Below are 24,860 nucleotides of genomic sequence, written 5' to 3' on the forward strand. Positions count from 1 at the left end.
TTGATTTTTAATATTTTTAATTATGTATTAGCAAAAAAAATATAAAATTTTAATATTTTGAAAATATTCGTTGAAACGAATCCAGCAATATGCTACAATTTGTCTTAATATATTAATAAAAAAAAAATGGTAAAATATATTATATAAATAGTGCACATTGTCTAACAATGTCATTATTTTGAGACGGATGAAGTAATATGTGTGGAAATTGCATTATTGGGTACTAACACATACCACCTATATATAAAGACCCAAATAAGGTGAAGTTCATATACTTTAAATCTTGCTAATAGAATTCAGGTAGCAAGTATGGAATCCCAAAATAATGAAGAGAATGTTGCTTCCAATTTGCTCAAGGCTCAAAGTCACGTATGGAATCACATTTTCAACTTCATAAATTCAATGTCGCTTAAATGTGTAGTTGACTTAGGCATACCAGATATTATACACAACCATGGGAAACCCATGCCTATCTCAAAACTCATTTCTTCACTACCAATCCACCCTTCAAAAAAGCCTTGCATCCATCGCTTGATGCGAATCATGACTCACTCTGGCTTCTTCTCTCAACAAAATATTGCGGCGAATGAGCCAGAAATTGAGTATATGTTAACTGATGCATCTAGATTATTACTTAAGGATAATCCAATGAGTGTGACACCATTCGTGTACGCGATGCTCGATCCAGTTATGATGAATCCTTGGCATCAATTCTCTATGTGGTTAAAAAATGATGATACTACATCATTTGAAACGACACACGGGATGTTGTTATGGGAATATGCTGCGTGTGACTCCAAATTTAACAACTTATTTAATGAGTCAATGGCAAATGATGCTCAATTAGTTTCCAATTTGTTGGTTGAGAAGTGCAAGGGAGTGTTCAATGAATTTGAGTCATTGGTTGATGTTGGAGGAGGAACAGGGACTATGGCAAAGACTTTTGCCAAATCATTCCCACAAATGGAGTGCATTGTGTTTGATCTACCACATGTTGTTGATGGTTTGCAAGGAAGTGAGAATCTAAGCTATGTTGGTGGAGACATGTTTAAAGAAATTCCGCCAACCGATGCAATTCTGTTGAAGGTAAAGTATTAAGATAAGTACTCCATAGAAAATACTCTAATGTTAAGAATATGTTTGTGTTTAAGCCATGTTATCACCAGATAGTAAGGTTTAATGGAAATCCAAAAAAAAATAAAAATGATTTGAAATCCATAGAAGAAAACGATCAACTAATTATTTTTTAGGGGTTAGATCAATTCATTTTTTTTGAGAGTTAGATCAATTCATATTAAATGTTTTTTTTTTGTAATGTGGAGGTGTATCAAATTCACACAGTTAATTTTATAGGTAAATGTGGTTAATTTCTAATAGAAAGAGAAAATGTTAATAACAAAGATCAAATCCTAGATCTCCAACATTTTTTAGACGCTTATAATTGGTTTTGTATACATAGTTTACGGATAATATATTTTTGCCACATTTTGATACTGGCCCTTCATGTTCTCCTTATTTTATCTTCATTTAACTTTAGTTTATTCTCTTTTGCTTATCTTTCTTTCATAACTCAAACAAAGTCTTAATGAAATTGTAGTGGATATTGCATGACTGGAATGACGAAGAATGTGTGAAGATATTAAAGAATTGTAAGGATGCAATATCAAAGAAAGGTAAAGAAGGAAAGGTAGTTATCATAGACATGGTGTTAGATTGTGAGAAGGGAGACAATAATGAATCGGTTGAAACAAAACTCTTCTTTGATATGTTGATGATGGTAACACTCACCGGAAAAGAGAGAACCAAGAAAGAATGGGTTAAATTGATTTCTTCGGCCGGTTTTTGTGACTACAAGATAACTCCAATTTTAGGGTTAAGAGCTGTGATTGAGATATATACCCCTAAAATATAAAACTTAGCAAAATGTTACATTTATCTCCTCTTTTCTCCCTTCTTCATCCAATAAAAGAGAAGTGATTTTGGCAAATTATTTTGTCCTTAAATCACCTCCTCTTCATCGCTTTTCTCCCATTTTATCTAAATATTCATTGATTTAGTTTTTCTTTCGTGTTTTTTAGTGATTTCGTCATCATTGTGTGATATTGTTTTGTTATTCGCTTGAGTGCAACAATGTTTAGTTTTTCATATTGTGGTGTTCGTTTGGTTCATATTATTAGATCAATTTTGATCCACTATAGACCCATTCACAAATACATCCTTTTCAGTTTTAGCTATGTTGAATTTGTAATCTTGTTTTTGTTTTATTTTACCAATTGGAATTAATATTTATCTTTTTTATGAAGTAAATAAATTCCTTGTTGGACTCTATAATTTATTATTTGGGTGTTTTCGGTAAATTAAATTTAGAAGAAAACACATTGAGTTGTTATTTGAAATTCACGTTAAATATTGACATTATCTCTGTCTCTAAATGTACCGCTTTGGGCCTGGGAGGTCAAATTCAATTATTCATTAAGAGAGCCCAATGGCAAGACTTAGTATAAACAAGACAAAAAGACCCAATTAACGAATCAAGCTAAGGTCCATCGAGGTATCCACCTTTGGTATGACACGTGAAGATATAAATGAGTCAACTTCCTTAACCACCTCATCAGAAGTATAACATCAGAGCGATATGCAGGACAAGATAGAGACCTAAGCAACCACCTTGTTCCACCTCATATGTTAATGTATTGCCACCGCTTAAAGCATAACAAACATTTCGATAGCTACCAGATCGGTCCTATATAATGGGGACCTCATCAAACCGGATAGATGCACTCATCTACTTCGGCAGTGGCGGATCTTGAGTTTTTTTTTCGGGCGTACCAAATATTGAAAGAATGTATATTAAACAGTTTCAAAAAATGTGCAAGTGTGGTGGTGATATTGCTTGATTGATACATGGGGGATGCCGGTTCAAAACCCACCAGGGCTTATTTTTTTAATAAAAAAAGAAATATTCGCTAAGAACATAATTAAGGAGGGTGCCAAGGGATCTAACACACCTTTAATACATTGAGGGACTGCATAACCACTTCAACGACAACACATTTGTTGAAATACCAATCATAATATGAAATTTATATAAAAACTGGGGGTGCAGTGGCACCTGGGGGTCTCCAAAGAGATTCGCCCCTGTACTTCGGGTTCCATTACATTCATATAATCATGAGTCATTTACATGAAACTAACTTAAACTAGATAGGCTTCCCCACCTATCAGTTTTGCTACTCCGTTATTCAGATTAGCCTCGTAACAAATTAATCTAAAGTTAAGGAGAGGAGATTATTGCAACTAACAAAGAACATATCATCATATCAAACATTATAAATAGGGGCCCTAACCCTAGATATGATCACTTGACAACAATTACAAAATTTAGTTATAAATTATGTTGTCAATGTAATTTTTTTATACATTTATTGCAATTTTATGCGATAAATTTTTCAATTATTTTTTAATGCACAACTTCTAAGATAATATTTCCACTTTAAAAAAAAAAAAAAAAATTTCTACTTTAAACTTCTTACATGCACACTATAGTATTACCGTAATTGCAAGCATTGATTTACCAACTACCATCACTTATTTGCAGTTGAAGTCAACTGCCTCAACTGCACACAATCCTCACCGTCCAAATATTTTAAACACAAATAAACAATAAATAAAAAACCACTTAAAATTCTCAACCGTCAGATGAAAACTGCAGTTCAATCGTGTTAAGTTAAGTATCAAACAATGTCATGTTATCTCCATCATCATCATCTCTTCTCTCTATCCTCTTCATTTTCGTTAAACCCTATAAACACTAACTTCAACACTTTACTCTACTCTCTTCAAACGTCGTCGTTTCACTATGAACCCTTCCACGCTTAACCCTTCTCACACACACCCCTCCATTTTACTACCCTCACCCCCTTTACGCTCTCAACGACGTCGTTTTCGTGTCTCACTCCCTCGCTGTTCTTCCGACGCCAATCCCCCTCCTTCTCCATCACCACCGTCGCGACCGGCGAAGGAACTCGCCGGACTTGAAATCCTAGTCGATAAACTCCCTCTGCCGGCGAGACTTGCAACGTCGGCTGTCATCGTTGCCGGCGCGGTTGCGGCTGGGTATGGTATTGGTTCGAGATTCGGAGGAAGTAGAAATGCTGCGATTGGTGGTGCTGTGGCTGTTGGTGTTGCTGGGGGTGCTGCTGCTTATGCTTTGAATGCTACTGCACCGCAAGTTGCAGCGGTTAATTTGCGGAATTATGTTGCTGGGTTTGATGATGCTTCCAAGTTGAAGAAGGAAGATATTGAAGTTATTGCTAATAAGTTAGTTTCAATTGCATAATCAAATTTTGTTTTAATTTTTAAGATTATTACTTTTAAGTTAGAAAAAAGGTTAATTAATTGATATTATGATTTTTTTTTCCAGGTATGGTGTGAGTAAGCAAGATGAGGCATTTAAAGCTGAGATTTGTGATATATATTCCGAGTGAGTTACAAATTAGTTTATCTATTTAGGTTTTAAATATGATTTTAGTCTCTGCAATTACATTGTTTTTTGGTTTTAGTCCATGAAAGTTCCTTTGTTTAGATTAAGTCCTTGCAAATTCTAAAAACGATTGATTTTAGTCCCCGACGTCATAAGTGGTGCAATAAGCCGACATGAGGATTTAATAGCAACCATTTTTGAATTTGTAGGGTTGGAATCCAAAGAAAAAACTTAACCAGTACTAAATTTATATTTAGCATAGTTGATAAGGAGTTATAATGATTTGGCAGTTTAATTTCTAGGTTGAGTGATTGATTTGTATTTGAACTTGTCTAGGTTTGTATTTTCTGTGATTCCACCTGGTGGGGAGGAGCTTAAAGGCGATGAGGTTGATAGGATTGTCACCTTCAAAAATTCTTTAGGTCTTGATGACCCAGATGCTGCTGGTGTACATATGGAGGTAATTTTTGTAGTTTTTGCATATAATGCAAATTTGAGGGTTTTTATTTTGAGGAGAGAAAGTAGTTTGTGTCTCAGTCTTACTGGTTTGTTCCTTGTTGACCATCACTCCCAGATTGGTAGGAAACTTTTCAGGCAACGGCTTGAAGTTGGGGATCGTGAGGCGGATGTTGAGCAGCGTCGGGTATGCTTATTGTATTTGTTGCCTACTTGCATTATCGAGCCAAATATGGCAATTACTTTTGGGCTTTATAAAAATGGTAAATACTTGGAACTTGACCATTGAGAGATTCTCCAGTGCAGGCATTCCAAAAGTTGATTTATGTGTCAAATATTGTATTTGGGGATGCATCATCTTTCCTTCTACCTTGGAAGCGTGTTTTCAAGGTCACTGAATCCCAGGTAATTTTTTCTTACTTCTCAATCGTTATGCTTGTCCTATGGAATGTGAATTGTATTTGTGATATGCAAGTTTAGGAGCATAGTAGAATAATTGTGTTTAGGTGTATTTTCCTGAAATGGAAGAATTGATTTTCTGCACGAGTTGCACTTTGCCATGTTTATTATTATTAACAGCGATATTCTGATCTGAGATGGATGTGGTCTTATTTCTTAATAATTTGAACATTATCATTTCATTCATTGTTAGTATTTTTTATTATTTTTCATTTGACTAGTTGACAATATTCCATTTACCAGGTTGAAGTAGCTATACGTGATAATGCTCAACGACTATATGCTTCCAAGCTGAAATCCGTTGGCAGAGGTAATTGTTTGATCAGTAATACTTGGACTTTATTTAGTTTTAATGCAGTAAATGCAGTCAACATATCTCATGCTTAGTCTTCATGTCAGGTTGTAGTAATTTTAAATTTTATTACCTGTTAATGCCTTAATTTTTGACATTATAATAATTTAAGTGAAAAAAAGCTTGTAATTTATACTCGTAATAAATTTTGAGTACAATTATCTCGTTACAAAAAATTTAAGAGTTTGGACCGTTTTCATCTGATGCTGAAGTTTGTTTTATAGTCATCTTGAACTACTGTTGTCTATGTATAATCAAATTCATTTTTAAGCAATTTTTAGTTGTTAATAAGGCTTGCTTCCTTAAGTCTAACGAATAGTTTCTTTCCAGATTTTGATCTAGAAAAGCTTGTTACACTTAGAGAAACACAACGTTTATGTCGTCTTTCTGATGAGGTACATCTTCCTTTTTTTTCCTTTTCTTTTATAATTTTCTACTTCTTCTCTGGGGTAACCCCTTTCTGTTGTTGTCAAATAATTCTTGGGTGTAGAGTATAATAAATTTTATTAATTGAAAAGGAATTTTGACTTTGTAGCTTGCGGTGAACTTGTTTAGAGAGCATGTAAGGAAATTGGTTGAGGAAAATATTTCGGTGGCACTTGGAATACTTAAATCTCGCACAAGAGCAGTGTAAGCCTCAGTTTTTCTTCAAATATTCTTTACTTTTAAGTGATCAGGTCATTGTGGATTTTCATTAGGGATTGAGCTTTGCCTAGCATGTTAAATAAATAAATATTGAATTCAGATATGATCTTTCTTGCCATCTGTTTTCCCATTGTTAGTGTTCATCTTTGAAGCATGCTTGCAAGGCATATACTTATACATAGCACCCATGTGTGTATGTACATACAAATATATTGATTGTATTCTCAACCATCCATGTATGATCAAGATTATCTACTCGCACATACATGATATACATCCTAATCCAAATCTTACACGTATGGGGGCATTGGATGTTAGGGGTAGCATACCCATTGTAAATGAATGGTTTTGGAGACCTTTCTTTAACAATTTTTGTATAGCTTTGCTATATTTTAAGTTAACTTTGTTGAAATTTGTTTAGAAACAACAATGCAAGTTTTATTAGGAGTCGTGTACTTCAAGTGTTGAGCTATTGTTGAATGTCACCCAAGTTTCGAAGAGATGACTCAACTGTGTCTACCTCGCATCTAAGTTCATATTTTTTTATTTGGACACCCAGTGAGAAGTTTTTGGCATGTATTGCATGTTGTAGTCATAATTCATAAACATGTCCATGTTTCATAGCTGTTCATTTCTTAACTTTTGCAAATGTGGATTTTTCCTTTTCTAATCAACTATGTTTTTTCAGTCCTGGAGTGAGCCAGGTTGTTGAGGAGCTTGACAAGGTATTGGCATTTAATGACTTACTCATCTCATTTAAGAATCATTCGGACATAGATCGCCTTGCCCGTGGTGTTGGTCCAGTTTCTTTAGTGGGTAAATTTCCTGACTGAGTATTTGTTTGTTTTTATTTACTTTATGGATCTTTTCTTGTTTTATATTTTGAATTCTTGAAGTTAAATTAAATTTATTTTTGGTGTAGGAGGTGAGTATGACGTTGACAGAAAAATGGAAGATTTGAAACTCCTTTATAGGGCATATGTTTCAGATGCTCTGTCTAGTGGGCGCATGGAAGATAACAAGGTAAGTGGAGATAACATTCAAATATAAAAATTGAATTGCTAACATGTTAATTTTTTTTACCCAATATTTTTTTAAATGTTGAAAATGAGCATGTGTTTGACCTCCTCCGTCAGACAATCATTTTGCTCTTCAGCCAGGCAATATCTTCAGCTGTTTGTTCTGAGGGGTCTTTTTGTAGGCAGACTTTTTGAAAATCTGGATTTGGGAAACATTTCTGTGCTTGGTATAAATGTTCTGTTTTTTTCATCAGTAAATTCCCTTTAAAGTCAAAAACTCCGTCTAAACAATATCCAACATTTTCTATGAATATTTAAGTAATATCAAACACATTTTACACATTCCTAGGAATTGTGATTCTTTATAGTGAAAAGCATAGGGGATACCAAACTCCCTGTTAATGTTGTGGTAAAAAATTACATTTGAAGCAGTTTTTATCTTCAGTACAGCGTAGTTCATTTAATTGAATGTATTTATAGTAAGGCTGGTTGTACTGAATATTTCAGAATGAAATTCTGTTTCATTTCCACTCTGAAATTACCTGATTTTGAAATTCTCTAAAATTCATTACTCTAAGAATATGTATCACCAATACCATGAAAATTTGTTAACTGTTGTTGATATCAAATTTAAAACTTCATCTGTGTGAATGCTTATTTTTATGATGTACATTTTTTAATAAGCTTTATTATTCATTCCAGATTGCTGCACTAAATCAGTTAAAAAATATATTTGGGCTGGGTAAGCGTGAAGCAGAAGCTATTTTACTTGATGTTACAACAAAGGTTTATCGGAAACGACTTGGACAGACTGTTTCAAGTGGCGAGTTAGAAATGGCAGATAGCAAAGCAGCATTCCTTCAAAATTTGTGTGACGAGCTGCATTTTGATCCACAGAAGGCTAGTGAACTTCATGCAGGTATAACATGAAGTGTTAATCGTTAGTTTGAATTTTATCTTTTGTAAGGCCTGGATTATAGATTATTTTATGTTCTTTAAGTTTATACGAGTATTTTTTAGTCAGATGAGCTTATAAGCTAGCTTCTTGGCCTTGCCAAACAGACCGGTAGACTAAAAAAACAACTCAATACAAATGTTGAAGAATAACTATATGTTTCTTTTACAAGGGTGTTCTTTTGGGGTGAGTAGTGGCGATGGGTGTTATGGATATCGTTTTTTCAGTGGTTAGCAACTTTAGGTGGGGATGTTTATTTCAGTGGGTGTTGTCCTTATGGGTTTTGATCGCAAGGGAGTCTTTGCAGGTGTTTGTTTTCGGGTGTTCCGCCTATATACGGCGCCTTTTGTTTGTACTTCTTGTAACACCGGTCTCTGTTCGTCTTGTGCAGGGATCAGGTTTTTAATAAAATTTTGCTGATTAAAAAAAAAAAACTATATGTTTCTTTTATTAGCACTTGAAAGAAGAATAGACTGTTACTAGCGGGAAAAGAAAAGATTTTAGTCCCAAGAAAATAATTTAGAATGAAAGGTGATGATGAGAGAGTTATTGTAGCAATTAATTATTTCCGCTATTGCTTTTAGTGTCTTACAAACTGCTCATCTATAAATGTTGCACAGTTAAAAGAATGCAAAGACAAAAACCGACAATTGCTGCACATTTATTTAATAAATAAATTGTAATTTACACAATTAAGCCCATTAAATTTAGGAGATTATGAAACTAATCAAGGTTAATTATGGAATAATGGTGGTTATTAAGTTTCTTATGTTTATAGTAGATTTGTATGTAAAATTCTTAATCGTAAGGTTGCAAACTTGTAATAGTAATATTCAATTGTGTATCTGTATTCTTGGTTGTTCTGATTGTTAACTTCTTATATAATGCGTTATTACTATCATTCTTTATTATGTTTACTATTTTATAACACAATCTAACAACAGTTTCATGTTTTAAGAAATTTATCGTCAAAAGCTTCAGCAATGTGTTGCTGATGGGGAGCTCAATGATGAAGATGTCGCTGCTTTGTTGAAGCTGCGTGTAATGCTTTGTGTACCTCAACAGACTGTTGAAGCAGCTCATGCAGATATCTGTGGTAGTTTGTTTGAAAAGGTGATAGCTTTTGTTTTCTTCTGTAACGAATTTGTCATTCATTCATAGTGCCAAATTTCATATTTCCTTTTATGCAGAAATAGAATTTATGCGTGTATCATAATGAACTGAGATTATGACTATTATTTGTGGTGTTGTCCATAGTGGTTGTCAACATGGCATGTTGATAGGGACTTGAGTATTTTGGGGTGTCCCAAGTCCCTCATCGAGTTGTATGCGTTGCTTGGAGTATTTAAGTGGCTTGATTCTTCCTCCTTATTGTTAGCTTTTAAGGGTGGTTCCCCAAGTGCTTAGATAATTATCACATTTCACATGTTATAGCAGTTGTCTGTAGGCTTGTAGGAGTTTTCTTCAGGGTGTTGTTGTTGTCACCTTTTATCATGTCTTGGTTTCTGGAGCTTCTTCCTTCTCTTTGCCATACACTTCTACTTTCTATTTTGATATTGGTAATTTGGTACAATGAGAAGTTCTGGCAAAGAGAAGGAAGAAGCTCCGGAAAGTTATCTCCGCCATTTTTATTTTTAACCTAGGATACCTACTTTTTAATTGTGTCTGCTCATGATATAATTTTTCATGAATTTCTGGAATGTGAAACTCAAAACTGAAACTAGATATGGTTTTTGAAAATTTCAGAACATGTAACCAGAAACCACCCTGAACAGGGCCTTAGATTGTGTGTTGCGACTCTGTAGACCTGTAGCTACTTCTACTTACTATCAAACCTGTTCATTAGTTAGATTATCATATACTTAAATCCAAGCTGTAAAGGAAGTTTAGTAGACTTTGTTGATGACGTTGATATTTGGATAAACAGGGTTATTCGTTTTCATTTTATTATCATAAAGTATGATTCAATCTCTGCCAGACATTGGAAGTTTTTACTTATTACTAATTCATGTTTATTCTTTATAGATTGTCAAGGATGCAATTGGTGCAGGGGTTGATGGATATGATGAGGAAGTAAAGAAATCAGTAAGAAAAGCAGCACATGGCTTGCGACTTACCAGGGAGACTGCTATGTCTATTGCAAGCAAGGCGGTGAGTGATTTGTCGGGAAATTTGATGCTTATATATGATGATTCAAATAGGATTAAATTTCACTACGTTGTTTTCATGACATCATTACAGGTGAGGAAGATGTTTATTATTTACATAAAACGTGCACGATCAGCCAAAAGTAATGCAGAATCTGCAAAAGAATTGAAGAAGTTGATAGCTTTCAACACCCTGGTTGTAAATCAGTTGGTGGCAGACATCAAAGGAGAGTCTGCCGATGTTAAAACTGAAGAACCAGCGAAAGAGGAAGTTATTGAAATTGAGGAAATTGATGAAGAATGGGAATCACTTCAGACGCTCAAGAAAATAAGACCTGACAAAGAACTTGTAGAAAAGATGGGAAAGCCTGGTCAGACCGAAATTACTCTTAAAGATGATCTTCCCGAAAGGGACAGGACTGATGTTTACAAGACATTCTTGACTTACTGTCTAACTGGTGACGTGACTAGGATTCCGTTTGGTGCTCAGATTACAAAAAAGAAAGATGATTCAGAGTATGTATTTCTAAATCAGCTTGGTGGGATCCTGGGAATGACTGGCAAAGAAATAATGGATGTTCATAGGGGTCTTGCTGAGCAAGCTTTCAGGCAACAAGCTGAGGTACTTTTAGCCGATGGACAGTTGACGAAGGCCAGGGTGGAGCAGCTTGGTAAGCTGCAGACGGAAATAGGGTTATCGCAAGAATATGCTCAGAAAATAATAAAGAATATAACCACTACAAAAATGGCAGCTGCCATTGAAACAGCTGTAACTCAAGGGAGGCTCAATATGAAGCAAATTAGGGAGCTTAAGGAATCCAATGTTGATTTAGACAGCATGGTATCTGTGAGCTTGAGAGAAACCATCTTCAAAAAAACTGTTGGTGATATTTTCTCATCAGGTACCGGTGAGTTTGATGAGGAAGAAGTTTATGAAAAAATCCCATTAGATCTCAACATCAATAAAGAGAAAGCAAGAGGTGTTGTTCGTGAGCTTGCACAAAGTAGACTATCCAACTCTCTTATTCAGGCCGTGGCACTACTAAGACAGAGGAATCACAAGGGAGTGGTAAGCAATTCTCTGAGCTTCATGTTCTCTTATTCAAATAGTGTTTTAAATTTGGTGGTTGTGAATGGCCAAGTTTGATTGCTTATTGTCTTCTTTGCAGGTTTCTTCCCTCAACAACTTGCTGGCTTGTGATAAAGCAGTACCTTCACAGACACTTACATGGGAGGTGTCAGAGGAACTTGCTGATCTATACACCATATACCTGAAGAGTGATCCAAGTCCAGAAAAATCGTCTCGTCTGCAGTATCTGTTGGGCATAAATGACTCCACTGCAGCTGCACTTCGGGAATCCAGAGATAGATTAGATATTACTGCAGAGGAAGAGAAGTTTGTATTCTAGTCATAATGAAATGTTTGGCCGTAGAGGCATATTGGAGAGGCCAGAGCCCTCACAATTCTGTATTTTTTGTTTCTTTCCATTTTGTTTAACGGTGAATAGAAGAATATTGTGATAGATTGTTGTAGAGATGAGTGCAGCGTTAGATGTTGAAATCTTAGATAATCTGTACTGTAACAATTTAAATAACTAATCGTGCTATTTTGTATGAATGACAACAAGTTGTTACTTATACCGTTTTTTCATTGAACGAACAAATATTCTTCGATGTGACTATGCTATCAAATGTTTGAAGGAGAAGTAGACCTGCCCTAAAGGTACCTTCCATTCCATCTTCTATAACTCTAATGCCTATATCATTTCCTGGTGCTAACGGTCATTATCGAACCGAAGGCAGGGGATCCAACACGGAATAGGATTCTCCGCTCTTACAACAGGGTGCTGTGATCAATGATAGCTGTCCGATCATAATTTGACAGCCGAGATTGTTTAAACTAAAAACACAATTTTCATTCTCAAACGTTAGATTTGAGATGAACGGCTGAGATCGAAAACAGCGTGCTATTGTTACAGCAGCAAAACTTGGTCCAAACAATTTACTTTTAGATACTATACATTACATTGAAAAACATAACTAATACATTTTTAAATTGAAAAAAATAATAATTTTGAATATTATATAAATCATACACCATTAGTTCTTATTTTTCATGTATTAAAATATGACTATTTGAGTCATACATGTTAACACCAAGAATATCATCAACTATATGCACCACACAATCAACATATGTCTCTCATTCTTTATGTATTAAATATGATTTTAAAAGTCATACATGATATGTGAGAATGAATATTATATATGTTAGAAATACAAAGTGAAAGTAAATTCCATCAGCTATTATACTTAAATATTATAAATCTATTATCTATCAAATAATTGAGTTTTTATTTTTAATTTTATTTTTTTATTTTAAATAATCACATGCAATTTTATAACATTTCATTATCTTATGGGGAAATTATAAATTTCATTAGTTACCACTTTGAACTTGTCTTATGGGGAAATTATAAATTTCATTAGTTACCACTTTGAATTTGGACGATGAACATCATCAACATTAATTATTTGTTTGGTATCTAATTTGTATTTATCTATTCGTTTATTTCTTCTTTTGATTTCTTTCTTCTTTTTGCCAACATACCTAAAAATTAAAATACTCAAGAGAACGTACATGAACCTTGCTACTAGGGGTGTTCATAACTAAAACAATTCAAATTAAAATTGAAAACTAATATAAAAATACTAAAAACTTCACAAAATCGAATATTATTAGATTATTTGAATCTCCTTTTTTTTAGGTGGCTGGGATTTGAACCTCGTACCTTTCATATATTATGCATTGTGTATACGGTAAACATTCTTCCAAGATGACAAAGAAGCATGCCAACAATTAACTTTTGGGTTTGTTATTGGATTTTAAGACTAGCAACGAGTTTCATAATGGTAACATACTTGAATGCGACTATAACTATTAAAAAACACTGTAAATATTAAACCCTACCCTACAATGCACTGCACCGATTTCAAATTGAAAAGCAATAAAACAAATTTTTTTTTTTAATTCTACAAAGAAACTTACATGAATAGAGTCCAAAGTTGCAAGAAGTTCAACAATTTCCAACTTCAAGCTAGATTCATCATTCAAGTCACTACCTTTCTCCTTGATTAATTCTAAACTGGATGTTAAAAAAGAAAGAAGGATGACCAATAATAGAGGCAAACCTATCGTAAACAAGAATTGAGATTAACTAGTTGATTGCATGTATAGTCAGTGACATGTAGCCAAGCATGAAAACAACCATCAAAGTTATAAACACCTTGTATTTTTTCATTGCTAGAAAGTGAAAGGAAAATGAATCGTTTTTCTTTTCCATGGTTTGATTTTGCATATATATTATGTGTTTCAGATTTTAACGGTAACCATTGCCTTTTATTGAAGTTACTTGAACTTGACTTTAATTTTATTAGAAAAAAATCATGAACTTTAATTTAGGAAAAATATCTATCCTAAATTATATGTTGTTTTACGATATGAAGTATTAATGTTACTTTTCCTGTTATATCCTTAATTATTTATTACTCTCTATTCTTTCGATTCTTTAATTTATATTTTCCATACTATTTATTAAGGACAATTTTGTAAAACAACTAATAATCAACACAATTAATCATTTCCTTAATAATGACGCATAAATCTTAAACGAATAATATTGTGAGACGGAGGGATTATATAATCGTACACAAACCTTAAACATTAAGGTTAAGTATGGTTTTGATCCTATATTTTATGTGATTTTGAATAATATGGTTATGAATAATGTTGTACTCTTTTGGTGTTATTAAAATAATGTGTTTAACAACTAATTTTCTTTTTCAACTCAAGGTTTTTTTTTTGAAGGGTTCTGTCAAGGTTCTTTTCATGCTACTGGATTACGCGTATACTAGTCCAGTTCTTATATTAATTACAGATCATAAACTAGTCCATTTATTTTTAAGGGTATACTAGTCCATTTATTTTTTGAGAAATGATATTTGTACAACTATTTTTTTACAACTTTTGTGACAACTTTTTCTCTTATACTTCTATTATCTTTTCACTTTCTCTATCTATTGCTTTGATTTTTGTGCTACAACCTAAATTTCTTTGTATAATTTGATTGTCCAATAAGTTGTCACAAAAAATGATTGTTCAAATAACATCGCTCATATTTTTTTTTTTTTGAAGGAAGATCATAAACATACATCTAAGGAGGTTCTGGGTCATCTACATCTTTACAATATTTAAGTCGTAATAATTATAAAGTGTTTAATTGTGCAGGAAGAATACAAGGTCAGATTGTTGTGGAATATAAAAAGATGATCTTGATTTCAATACCTTAGATATTAGTTTTTATTTTCTAAAAATATAATATAATGTGTCAAAAGAAAATCATTTTTTTTATAAAATTCCATTTTTTTTTTGAAAGGATATATAATCTGTTGTTGAAAATGATTTTGAGATAAACTAATCAAAACAACTTATCATTAGAAGCATTTTGATTATTTTTTGGTTTTTCATTTTCTTTAATTTATAAAAAGAAAAAAAAATGAAAACTCCAAAGTGTGATTTTATTTTATTTTTAAAATAAAATTTTCACATGTAACCAATAAAAAAAAATCACAATCAAAATTATAACAAATGCACCCTATAAAATGCTTACTTGTGTAGCTACCCAAGAAGAATTTAAAATTTATGGAAATTTATAAAGGAAAAAGTATCAAAATTTGAATAATTTTATTACTTCTATATAATAAAAGCAACATGCACCATCGATCATACATATCATTTCTATAACCAATGGTATATATAGGTGATTCCAAATATTAATTCCAAATATCAATTCAATTAGAAGTTTTGAGGTCGTTGATCAAATCAAAGCTGCAGTTACCAAAGCTTGCAAACGTGATGTAGTATCATGTGCAGATATTTTAGCTATAGCAGCTCGAGATTCCGTTGCCATAGTAAGTCTTTCCAATATTTTGCACTTCTAAACAAGGTTTTAAATTGCATAACCACAATATATTGTTGCAGACTTGCAGCAATATAAAAGATTTTGAGGTCTATAACCGCAATTTTGAATACATCGACTGCATTTAACCGCGATCAAATAGTATATTTTTTCGAGTAGTGTAACTGCATTTTCAAGTAGTATATTTTTTTGGCGAATTTCGAATAGTGTATGTAACACTAGCAACTAAGAAATTTTGCTTTCATCATTTAACAGCTGGGTGGTAAGCAATATTGGTACCAAGTGTTACTAGGAAGAAGAGATTCAAGATTTGCAAGCAGAGATGCAGCAAATACAAATCTTCCTCCTCCATTCTTTAACTTCTCACAACTCATCAAAAATTTCAAGTCACATGGACTAAACCTTAAGGACTTAGTTGTTCTATCTGGTGGACACACAATTGGATTTTCCAAATGCACTAACTTTAGAAACAGAATCTACAATGACACCAACATAGACAAAAAATTTGCAGCCAATTTGCAAAAGACATGTCCTCAAATCGGCGGCGACAATAATTTAGCGCCATTTGATTCTACTCCTAACAAAGTTGACACATCATTTTATAAGGCTTTGTTGTATAAAAGGGGTCTCCTTCATTCTGATTAAGAGCTTTTTAAAGGTGATGGTTCTCAAAGTGATAGGTTGGTGCAACTATATAGTAAAAATTCTTATGCTTTTGCTTATGATTTTGGAGTTTCTATGATTAAGATGGGTAATTTGAAGCCTCTTACCGGTAAAAAGGGTGAGATAAGGTGCAATTGCAGAAAAGTTAACAAGATATAAATGAAGAAGGATAAAGATTGATTAATTGTTTAATAATAAAGTTGTGGCAATTTTTAAATTCTCTATAAATTATTCAATTATTTTGATTGTTGAGAATAAGAATTCTAGGTTCAAAACAGAACCATGAATTGTTAAGGAGTCTGTTAAACGTGATATTTAATTTATTGTTTTCATTTCAAGAGTCTTAAATTTTATCTGTGTGACTAATTTTTTAGAAAGGTGATATTTATAATTTATAAAAGTATTGATTTGTGTAAGTTTTTATAAGAAGAAAAAATGAGATGAAAATTTTTGTAGTCTCCTGAACTACTTTTCATCAAATGAATCATAGATCAACTTGTTCTCATTTAAATTAGGAGTTACAAGTCTCTTTGGTTTGCAAGCCCAAGGTAATGGCGATGTGATTACGGGTTTATTAATTTTTCTTTGATTTCTAAGTTTGAAAATTTAAATCATGGTTGATTATTTTCGAGAATTATTTGTTCAATTTTCTTACTTACCATTGTTTTCTTACATATTCAATGTTGATCAGTAAATGAAAATAATTCAAAATAAATGATTATACATCAGACTCTAAATCTTTAAAATAAATAAAATATAATATAATTCAAAGTAATTGATGATCAGAGTGAAGGTGATTTTTTTGGAATTAGTGATTTAGTTTATAATGATTCAAATCTTATCCTCATTGTATTGTGTATAGTGATAGCAAATGTTTGAGCAAAATATGTGTAAATTAAAATCATGTATGAACTATATTTTGAATGAGCAAAATATGTTTTTTAATTTAAAATCTCAATCATTAGATATTTTTTTGCCACTTGTCTTGCATTCGAACTTTAAATAGAGTAAATAAAGCTTAATTTTAAATGTAGCATACCCGAACTCATTTTGAGTTTGACTATATTTTTGGCATTTTTATCGTGCTTAGTGATTTATTTGATTGCATATGAACTAACTCAAAGCAACTATCATTTCTGTTGTAGTGCATTACCCTCAGATCAGTGCTTCTATTTACAATACTATCTAAAATCTTATTATGTCACTCATGCATAATCCTTAAGGAGTACATTTATATTTGTAAATATTATTTTGGTCCCTAAAGGTAAAAAAAAGATGCCTTCTGTTATATAATTTAGTTTCAACTTTTAACTTATGCAGTTTGAGATATTGATATGTGCTAATTTTACACATTACCTGGCACACATACACCCAAATACACCTCCTACACAATGTTACAATCACAATTTATATCACAAATGTGACTAATCTTACAACTTTCCACACCCTCAATACAAGTAAGAACGCATAAAGGATCATACATTGGTGGATCAATTTAAGATTGCAAGCAAGATTGGAAAAACTCATGAGACGTGTCATTTGTTCTTTGATTGTAGAAACAATTGATACATAAAAATCTTATTTGATAAGTATAAACACTTAAGTCATATATATATCCAAACGCCTTCATTAGTATGGAGAATTGAAGATTCGAACCTGCACCCAACATATGACCCATCCTTTGAATTACCATATGAGTTATACTTACAAGATTAAAACAATTAAGCTTTAGTACACCTTGATGAAAACTATATAGCCTTTCTTTTCCATGCTCATAATAAACTTCCTATATTCTTTCATTTGTATAAGGATAAAAGTACTTTATGTATTCTTTCTTACTCCCTCCATTTCTTTTTAAGCGTCACGTTTGTATAAAGATGAGAATATTTTTATGTATTCTTTCTTCGCTCTATTCCTTTTTAAGCGTCATATTTTAAGGAATATAATTTTGTTCTTGTTTAACCGTTTTTTTCAAAGTTCAATACAAACATTAATTATTAATTTGGGAATAATATCATTGGCTATTTTCCTTAAAAATATAATACTACCATTGGTTATTTATTACAAGGTGAGAGAAGAGAGATTGATAGAATTTTATAATAAATGATTAACAGTAATATAAACAAAATATAAATAGTAATATTTAACTACTTTTTAGTTATAACTTGCTAAAACACACCTTCTAAAAAATAAATGGGTGTATTCTAGCAAATGCCTATAGGAGTTGCTAACATACACCTACTTATTTTTTAGAAGGTGTGTTTTAGCAACATTCACCTTAATGTGTATTTAACAACTTTTTAGTTATATCTTTGCTTAAACGCATCTTAATAAAAACTAGTGGATGTATCCTAGCAAATCCCATATATATATATATATATATATATATATATATATATATGAGATTTGCTAGAACACAACCACTAGTTTTTATGTGGGAGTGTTTTAGCAAACTACATCTTAAGGTACATTTAACTAGTTTTTAGTTATAATAGTAACTTGCTAAAACACAAATTGAAAGAAATAAATGGGTATATTATAACAAATGCTTATAAGAGTTGCTAACATACACCCACTTATGTATGTAAAAAGACTAACCTTTTAAAGAATATTTTGCTTATTACAAAATTTCCATACATATTACATGTAAATAAAACTTGGAAGCAAGCAATACTAATTTTGATTTGCATGAGACAAAAGCATATACAAATTTTAATCACAAGCCAAAGTCACACAAATAAAATTTATTAAAACATAATAATATTGTTACTAAAAAATAAAACATAATAATATTGATAAAAAAAATAAATATATAAAATCTCACTTTAACTCCTTGACTATTCAAGGTCCTGTTTTGAATCTAGTATTCTTATTCTCAACATTCAACATATTTTGATAAGTTATCGAAAATATAAAACATTACCACAACTTTATATTAAACAATAAATCAATCTTTATCCTTCTTCATTCATATTTGGTTAACTTTCCTGCAATTGCACCTGATCTCACCATTTTTCCCAGTAAGTGGCTTTATGTTACCCATCTTAATCATAGAAACTCCAAAATCATAAGCAAAAGCATGAGAATGTTTACTATAAAGTTGCACCAATCTATCACTTTGAGAACCATCACCTTTGAAAAGCTCTTGATCAGAATGAAGGAGACCCTTTTTATGCAACAAAGCCTTATAGTATTTTGTGTCAACTCTTGAAGGAGTAGAATCAAATGGTGCTAAATTGTCATCGCCGCCAATTCTAGGGCATGTCTTTTGCAAATTGGCTGCAAAATTGGTGTTTATGTTGGTGTCATTGAAGATCCTGCTTCTAAAGTTAGTACATCTTGAAAATCCAATTGTGTGACCACCAGATAGAACAACTAAGTCTTTAAGGTTTAGTCCTTGAGACTGAAAATTTGCGATGAGTTGTGAGAAGTTAAAAAATGCCGGTGGAAGATTTATATTTGCTGCATCTCTGCTTGCAAATCTTGAATCTCTTCTGCCCAGTAACACTTGGTACCAATATTTGTGACCGCCCAACTGTTAATTGATGCAAAATTTGTTAGTTGTCAGTGTTATAGAACAACTAAGTCTTTAAAATTAGAAATATATCTCTAATTTTGTCGATAAATTTTATAACGAGCAAAACAAAAGACTAATTTCAGTTGGTCATTAGATTTCTTCTATACAATTTAAGGAATTATAGTCTTGCAACCATAACTACACTTCTCTCGAAGTTTTTGCAATATCAAGAATTGCGACATAAGGATGACAATAACTATAAACCTAATTATTAAGAACTACAAGCATGATTTTAAATGCCGGTTTAGTTGTTGCGATTAGGGTGTAAACTTTTATATTGTGATAAAGTGCGGTCAAAATTATAGTTGCAACATATTGGAAATACTTACTATGGCAACAGAATCTCGAGCTGCTATAGCTAAGATATCTGCACATGATATGATCGGACGTTTACAAGCTTTGTCAACTGCGGCTTTAATTTGATCAACAACCTCAAAACCTCTAAGTGAATTGATATTTGGAATTGCAGTCTTCTCACCAATGAAGGTAGGGGTGTCATCTAGTAGAATTGATCCATCACAACCCTATGTAGTTTCATATAGTTCAGGTATTAGTTATACTATAATGGAAATTATTCATATGTAAATGTGACATGAATATGATTCAACTATAATTGAACTCAAAATAAGTTTGAAATTAATATAGAAATACAAATTTTGAATAAAAAGGAACAATATTTAGCATGAGTACTACATGAAATCCACTTGTAAGGGCTAGAAGTGCAAAAATCAGAAACCTAATTTATTTTTCCGGCGACAATTCAACTTTCTTTTCAATAATATGCGTTGTCAAAATTGTGATGCACAAAAACAAGAGAACAATGAATCTGTCTGTGTCACGCGTGTAATTTGGTTGATGAACTAAGAAATGTGAAGGACAAAGTTCAAACACCGAAAATTAACATAAACATCAACTTACTAACATTTTTAGCTATAAAAAATGTACATGGATTCTATTTAATGATACTAGAAAATGTATCGCGAATTTATGCAATTAACTCACGTTAACAAAGCAGTCATGGAAATGCAAACGTAGCAACGATGCTCCCATGCGTGGCTCACGAATAATTGCTTGCTTAACAACCGACTTTATGATTGGCAATGCCTGTGGGCAAATTTCGTCATAATAATTAGAAGACAGTTTTGCAATGGTAGGACTCAAAATTGTTGCAAAAGTGACCACAAAAAACACAATTTGGATACGAGAATTCATTTTACTATATGCTTGTATGAGACTTTGATTTGAGCTAAGATTTTGTTTTTGTGAGTATCTAGCTATAGAGGGGTGGTTTATATATAGAATCAAAATTGATCAACTTTTATTTTTTTATGAATGAAAATATAGCAACTAGGCCATAGTTATTTACTACTTGTTAGAGTTATCAACCTATATTTTAAAAAAAGAGTTATCAACCTATATGATATTTCAAGTCATGATACCGTTGACCCAAAAACTTCTATAAGAATTGCTCAAACATTATTGCAACCTTTCAGAAATTGATATACATCAATGATACATGCTGTTTTTATAAAATTTTAATTATCTTGCAACCTTTAATTTTGACGATAGCAAAAACCTCATGAGAGAGAATTTTTTTAATTATTTGATTATAAAAAGAATGTTAAGATGGTGAATATAATAATTTAAATTTATGAATGAATGATAAAATTGTAAGAAAAAACTACACAAAATATAATATTCTTTTTATACTAATATATAGGTGTAGATTACGACTTGAATATTCTGAAGATGTAATCAAATCTAGTAGCGTGGAAAACACCTCTATTTTTACAAGAACATATGAAAAGAACCTTGATACAAATAAATTCTTCAACAAAAATAAAAAGAATTAAACTACTTCTAGACCATCTATCAGGCATTAACATGCTTGTCAAAAACAAAATTCAGGCATTAACACGCATAATTTTAATTTAGATAAGAAAAAACTTCACAAAGGTTATGTATTATTCTTTTATGATATATTGATTTGAAAAAGAATGAAAGTGACATCTCAAAAAAGAAGAATGAAAGGGACATCTAAACTTGTGTGTAGGGGTGTTTAGGATGCTGTTTGAATCACTTTTGAATTAAAAAAATAATCAAATTCAAAATAAAAATCAAACATGACAATTGGTTTGGACGACACTATTGAAAAACTGATATGATCCGATCCAATTAAATGCGGTTTTATTTATATATAAAAAACGCAATTGTAGCAATTGTAAGTTTTTTTATTAATATTACACAAACACGATAAAATAATAGATTTGATAGAAAATATAAATTAAAATATATTAAAAATTAATTTTACGGAATGAAAAAGATCGATTATGTTTGAAACATATGAAATTATAAAATATAGTTTAAATTAAATTAATAAGTATTTTTTTTAAAATTTTAAACCAACAAACAATAGATTAGTGCAATATATTCTACTAATAAAACATAAATAAGTATTAAAATTTACTTATGCGGTTTGATTTAGTTTTAAAAAAAAGGCTTAATTGCCTTTTTGGTGGTTTGTTCTTATTGTTACTTTTTTCCCCCAAAAATTAGGGTTCCATCTTCACCTTCCTCCAATTCAAAATCCTTCTTCATCTTCATCTTCCTTTAATTCGAATTTCTTCTTGTTCATTTTCGTCACTTGACCATGTCCAGTGCAGGATCTCGATTTAACAGAAGAAACAACAACGAAGGTGGAAGGGCCATGTCCGGATCTGTAAGTTCTGGGTTTAGGAGACAAATTCGAAAATGTCAGTGTGGTGAGTTTGTAGTTCTGAAGACTGTTACTGAAATTACAAACCCTAACTGTGGGAAGAAGTTTTGGGGTTGTAGGAATTGGAGGAACCGAAATGATAGTGGTTGTAACTATTTTCAATTTGTTGTTGATGATGATGATAAATGTGATGATGTTGATGAACTTGATATGAAGATTGCAAGGCAAAAGAAGAAAAATGAAAAGTTGAAGCATGAAGTTTCTTTCCTAAAGGAAGAGTTATGTAATAGTAGGAGGTGTTGCAAGATTGCCATCTATGCACACACTTAACAGAATTTGATTTAATTTAACAGAAATGACAAAATATGGTAACAGTGATAAAGTTAGAGGACCAAAATAAATCATTTTTTAGTTAGAGGACTAAACCGTTACCAATTAAATAGTTAGGAGACCAAAAAGGTAATTAAACCTAAAAAAAAATGATCCAAAATCTAATAAAATTCTAACAGTTTTCAGAAAACAACGTTGAAATGCATCCATTGTTTGTGTTTGTGTTTTTTGTTTTTATCCATTTTCGATTTTATTTTTGATCAGTTTGAATTTGAATGCATCTATGCAATGATGTTATTCAATTCCATCTAGTATTGGTTAACAATATATACAACCGCAAACTGTTGTAACATCTCGAGAGGATCCAAACACCTTATATGTATGCATTTCATACATTCTTATATAATATTATCACTAAAATACACTGAGAAATACCATAGCACATGAAGGATTCATGTGACTAAATATTAACCATGTTTATTTGCTTAGGTTATTTTAGTTTCTAACTAGTTTCTAACTTGTAAGTGAAATCAAGATTTGTCAGTGCAGGCAGTAAGATCGAAATATAAATGTGGAGATGACCTAACCCTGAGAGCCTTAAATGTCTCATTCGGAAGATAGCTACTTGTTGTATTTTAACCAATGAAGACATATATTCTTGTGTAAGTCTTATCTCACATATATGTTGATTAGACCCGTGCACAAACCAAAACCTAATTCATTCAATACACATCAAAATATTAATAAGCATGTTTTACATATACCAAAGTGCTGAAATAGAGCTAATTATCAAAATCATATGGAAGAGTAGAAAGATATTTGATGAGTAAAACTGCAAGTGTACGGTTCTACCGAAGTAGTAAAAAGAGAGTATCGTTTCAACAAGGAGTTGTTCAACTTAATTAACTTTTAGAAGATGATTAGAAGAAAGTTCAGTTGTAAAGATTGAATTTTTAACGGTTTAAAAGAATAATAATAAAAAGCGCATTGAGATTATTGGTTCATCATAATAACAAATCTTCACAAACAAACCCTAAACCTAAACTTTATATTCGAACTACTTTCTAAAGACAAGTTTCTCTTAAGCGTATCAAAGCTTCTTTCGAAGTCACTGAGTGTGTTCCTCTAGCAACCACGTCTATTCTCATGGTTGGTTGCTATTAGAATCCTTGAAGAACGAAACTTTATATGTCTCAAGGTTTGCTTGACTATTCTCATGTTTCGCAACCCTTGTCTAATTTCACTTGTTCCAATATCAAAACTCCACTGTCGCATGATGAATTAACAAATACGAACCCTCCGTTGTCGCATTATGAGTTTGGCATTTGTTAATTCATCATCAAAACGGTGAAATTAGATTAGAAAGTAGATTTATATAAAATTAGGGTTTATGGCTTGGTTTGATTAGGATTATGTCATTAGACTTATTCAACAATCCCAAGACAAGAAGAGTCTACTCACTCATGTTCATCGTAGACATAGAAGAGAAGAAGAAGAAGAACATAAAGTAAATAACAAGAAAATAAAGAAAGAACTTTTTATTAAGAAAGACAATTGTCACTATTGAATTCCAAGAACAAAAGATGAATTGTTGTGCTAGCTAACTACTCTATTTATAGTTTACAATGACTTAAGCCCTAAGAAATATAAAACTAGAATGTTTCACAAGAAACCACAGGCTTGTAGGTCAGAAGTAAACTAATAGGTAGCTTGCCCAGGAAGTAAAAAGCAGCAAAAGTGATCCTGAAGGCTGGCACGACCATGTGGCTGTTGGCACGGGTCGTTCCAAGTCTCTGACTTGGGGGATGTTATATTTTTGCACCGAATCTTCGTATTTTCATCCCGAATCAGCTCCAAATCCCTTTCTTTTGCTCCAAAACTCAATCTTTAGAATATTTATTCCTGAAATTAAATAACTTGCAATTGAAGTAAAATAATTTTAAAAAGGAAATAAACTTAAATAAAATAAACTCAAATATAAATAAAACAGACTCAAATATTATATTAAAAACACTAATTATTGACTCATCAATATTCTAGAATGCAAATCAACCATGAAGTCATCTACTTTCGCCCCTT

The 24,860-nt window shown here is 31.9% G+C and overlaps 3 protein-coding genes and 1 pseudogene across 3 annotated transcripts; 3 read left to right on the top strand and 1 right to left on the bottom strand.

Annotated features, from left to right (window-relative positions):
* Window positions 1-239: 239 nt before the first annotated feature.
* LOC11410110 (probable O-methyltransferase 3) lies at window positions 240-2,338 on the top strand. The gene is made up of 2 exons (XM_003615925.4): window positions 240-1,086; window positions 1,598-2,338. The coding sequence occupies exons 1-2, from the start codon at window positions 310-312 to the stop codon at window positions 1,910-1,912; spliced, it is 1,092 nt and encodes a 363-aa protein (XP_003615973.1). The 5' UTR covers window positions 240-309; the 3' UTR covers window positions 1,913-2,338.
* Window positions 2,339-3,743: 1,405 nt separating this feature from the next.
* Window positions 3,744-12,172, top strand: LOC11406536 (protein TIC110, chloroplastic). Its single transcript, XM_003615926.4, has 15 exons — window positions 3,744-4,320; window positions 4,424-4,483; window positions 4,820-4,943; window positions 5,058-5,126; window positions 5,246-5,344; window positions 5,642-5,708; window positions 6,081-6,145; window positions 6,286-6,380; window positions 7,084-7,211; window positions 7,318-7,418; window positions 8,117-8,333; window positions 9,328-9,482; window positions 10,395-10,520; window positions 10,611-11,585; window positions 11,686-12,172. The coding sequence occupies exons 1-15, from the start codon at window positions 3,860-3,862 to the stop codon at window positions 11,923-11,925; spliced, it is 2,982 nt and encodes a 993-aa protein (XP_003615974.1). The 5' UTR covers window positions 3,744-3,859; the 3' UTR covers window positions 11,926-12,172.
* Window positions 12,173-15,352: 3,180 nt separating this feature from the next.
* LOC11406537 (cationic peroxidase 1-like) lies at window positions 15,353-16,327 on the top strand (annotated as a pseudogene).
* A 2,594-nt stretch (window positions 16,328-18,921) lies between these two features.
* On the bottom strand, window positions 18,922-20,991 carry LOC11406538 (cationic peroxidase 1). The gene is made up of 3 exons (XM_003615928.4): window positions 20,738-20,991; window positions 20,065-20,259; window positions 18,922-19,693 (listed from the first exon to the last, which is right to left on the bottom strand). The coding sequence occupies exons 1-3, from the start codon at window positions 20,945-20,947 to the stop codon at window positions 19,127-19,129; spliced, it is 972 nt and encodes a 323-aa protein (XP_003615976.1). The 5' UTR covers window positions 20,948-20,991; the 3' UTR covers window positions 18,922-19,126.
* Between the last annotated feature and the right edge of the window lie 3,869 nt (window positions 20,992-24,860).

The sequence above is a fragment of the Medicago truncatula genome, chromosome 5 (assembly GCF_003473485.1).
Source record: "Medicago truncatula cultivar Jemalong A17 chromosome 5, MtrunA17r5.0-ANR, whole genome shotgun sequence".
Taxonomy (NCBI): Eukaryota; Viridiplantae; Streptophyta; class Magnoliopsida; order Fabales; family Fabaceae; genus Medicago; species Medicago truncatula.

Excerpts from the sequence above, each read along its gene's own strand:
- LOC11406536 (XM_003615926.4), top strand. The coding sequence starts at position 3,860 with ATGAACCCTTCCACGCTTAACCCTTCTCACACACACCCCTCCATTTTA. Across the intron at positions 6,381-7,083 it reads AAATCTCGCACAAGAGCAGT|TCCTGGAGTGAGCCAGGTTG; the intron begins GTAAGCCTCAGT and ends ATGTTTTTTCAG. Across the intron at positions 7,212-7,317 it reads TGGTCCAGTTTCTTTAGTGG|GAGGTGAGTATGACGTTGAC; the intron begins GTAAATTTCCTG and ends TTTTTGGTGTAG.
- LOC11410110 (XM_003615925.4), top strand. The coding sequence starts at position 310 with ATGGAATCCCAAAATAATGAAGAGAATGTTGCTTCCAATTTGCTCAAG. Across the intron at positions 1,087-1,597 it reads CCGATGCAATTCTGTTGAAG|TGGATATTGCATGACTGGAA; the intron begins GTAAAGTATTAA and ends ATGAAATTGTAG.
- LOC11406538 (XM_003615928.4), bottom strand. The coding sequence starts at position 20,947 with ATGAATTCTCGTATCCAAATTGTGTTTTTTGTGGTCACTTTTGCAACA. Across the intron at positions 20,260-20,737 it reads TCCATGACTGCTTTGTTAAC|GGTTGTGATGGATCAATTCT; the intron begins GTGAGTTAATTG and ends GAAACTACATAG. Across the intron at positions 19,694-20,064 it reads CTCGAGATTCTGTTGCCATA|TTGGGCGGTCACAAATATTG; the intron begins GTAAGTATTTCC and ends ATCAATTAACAG.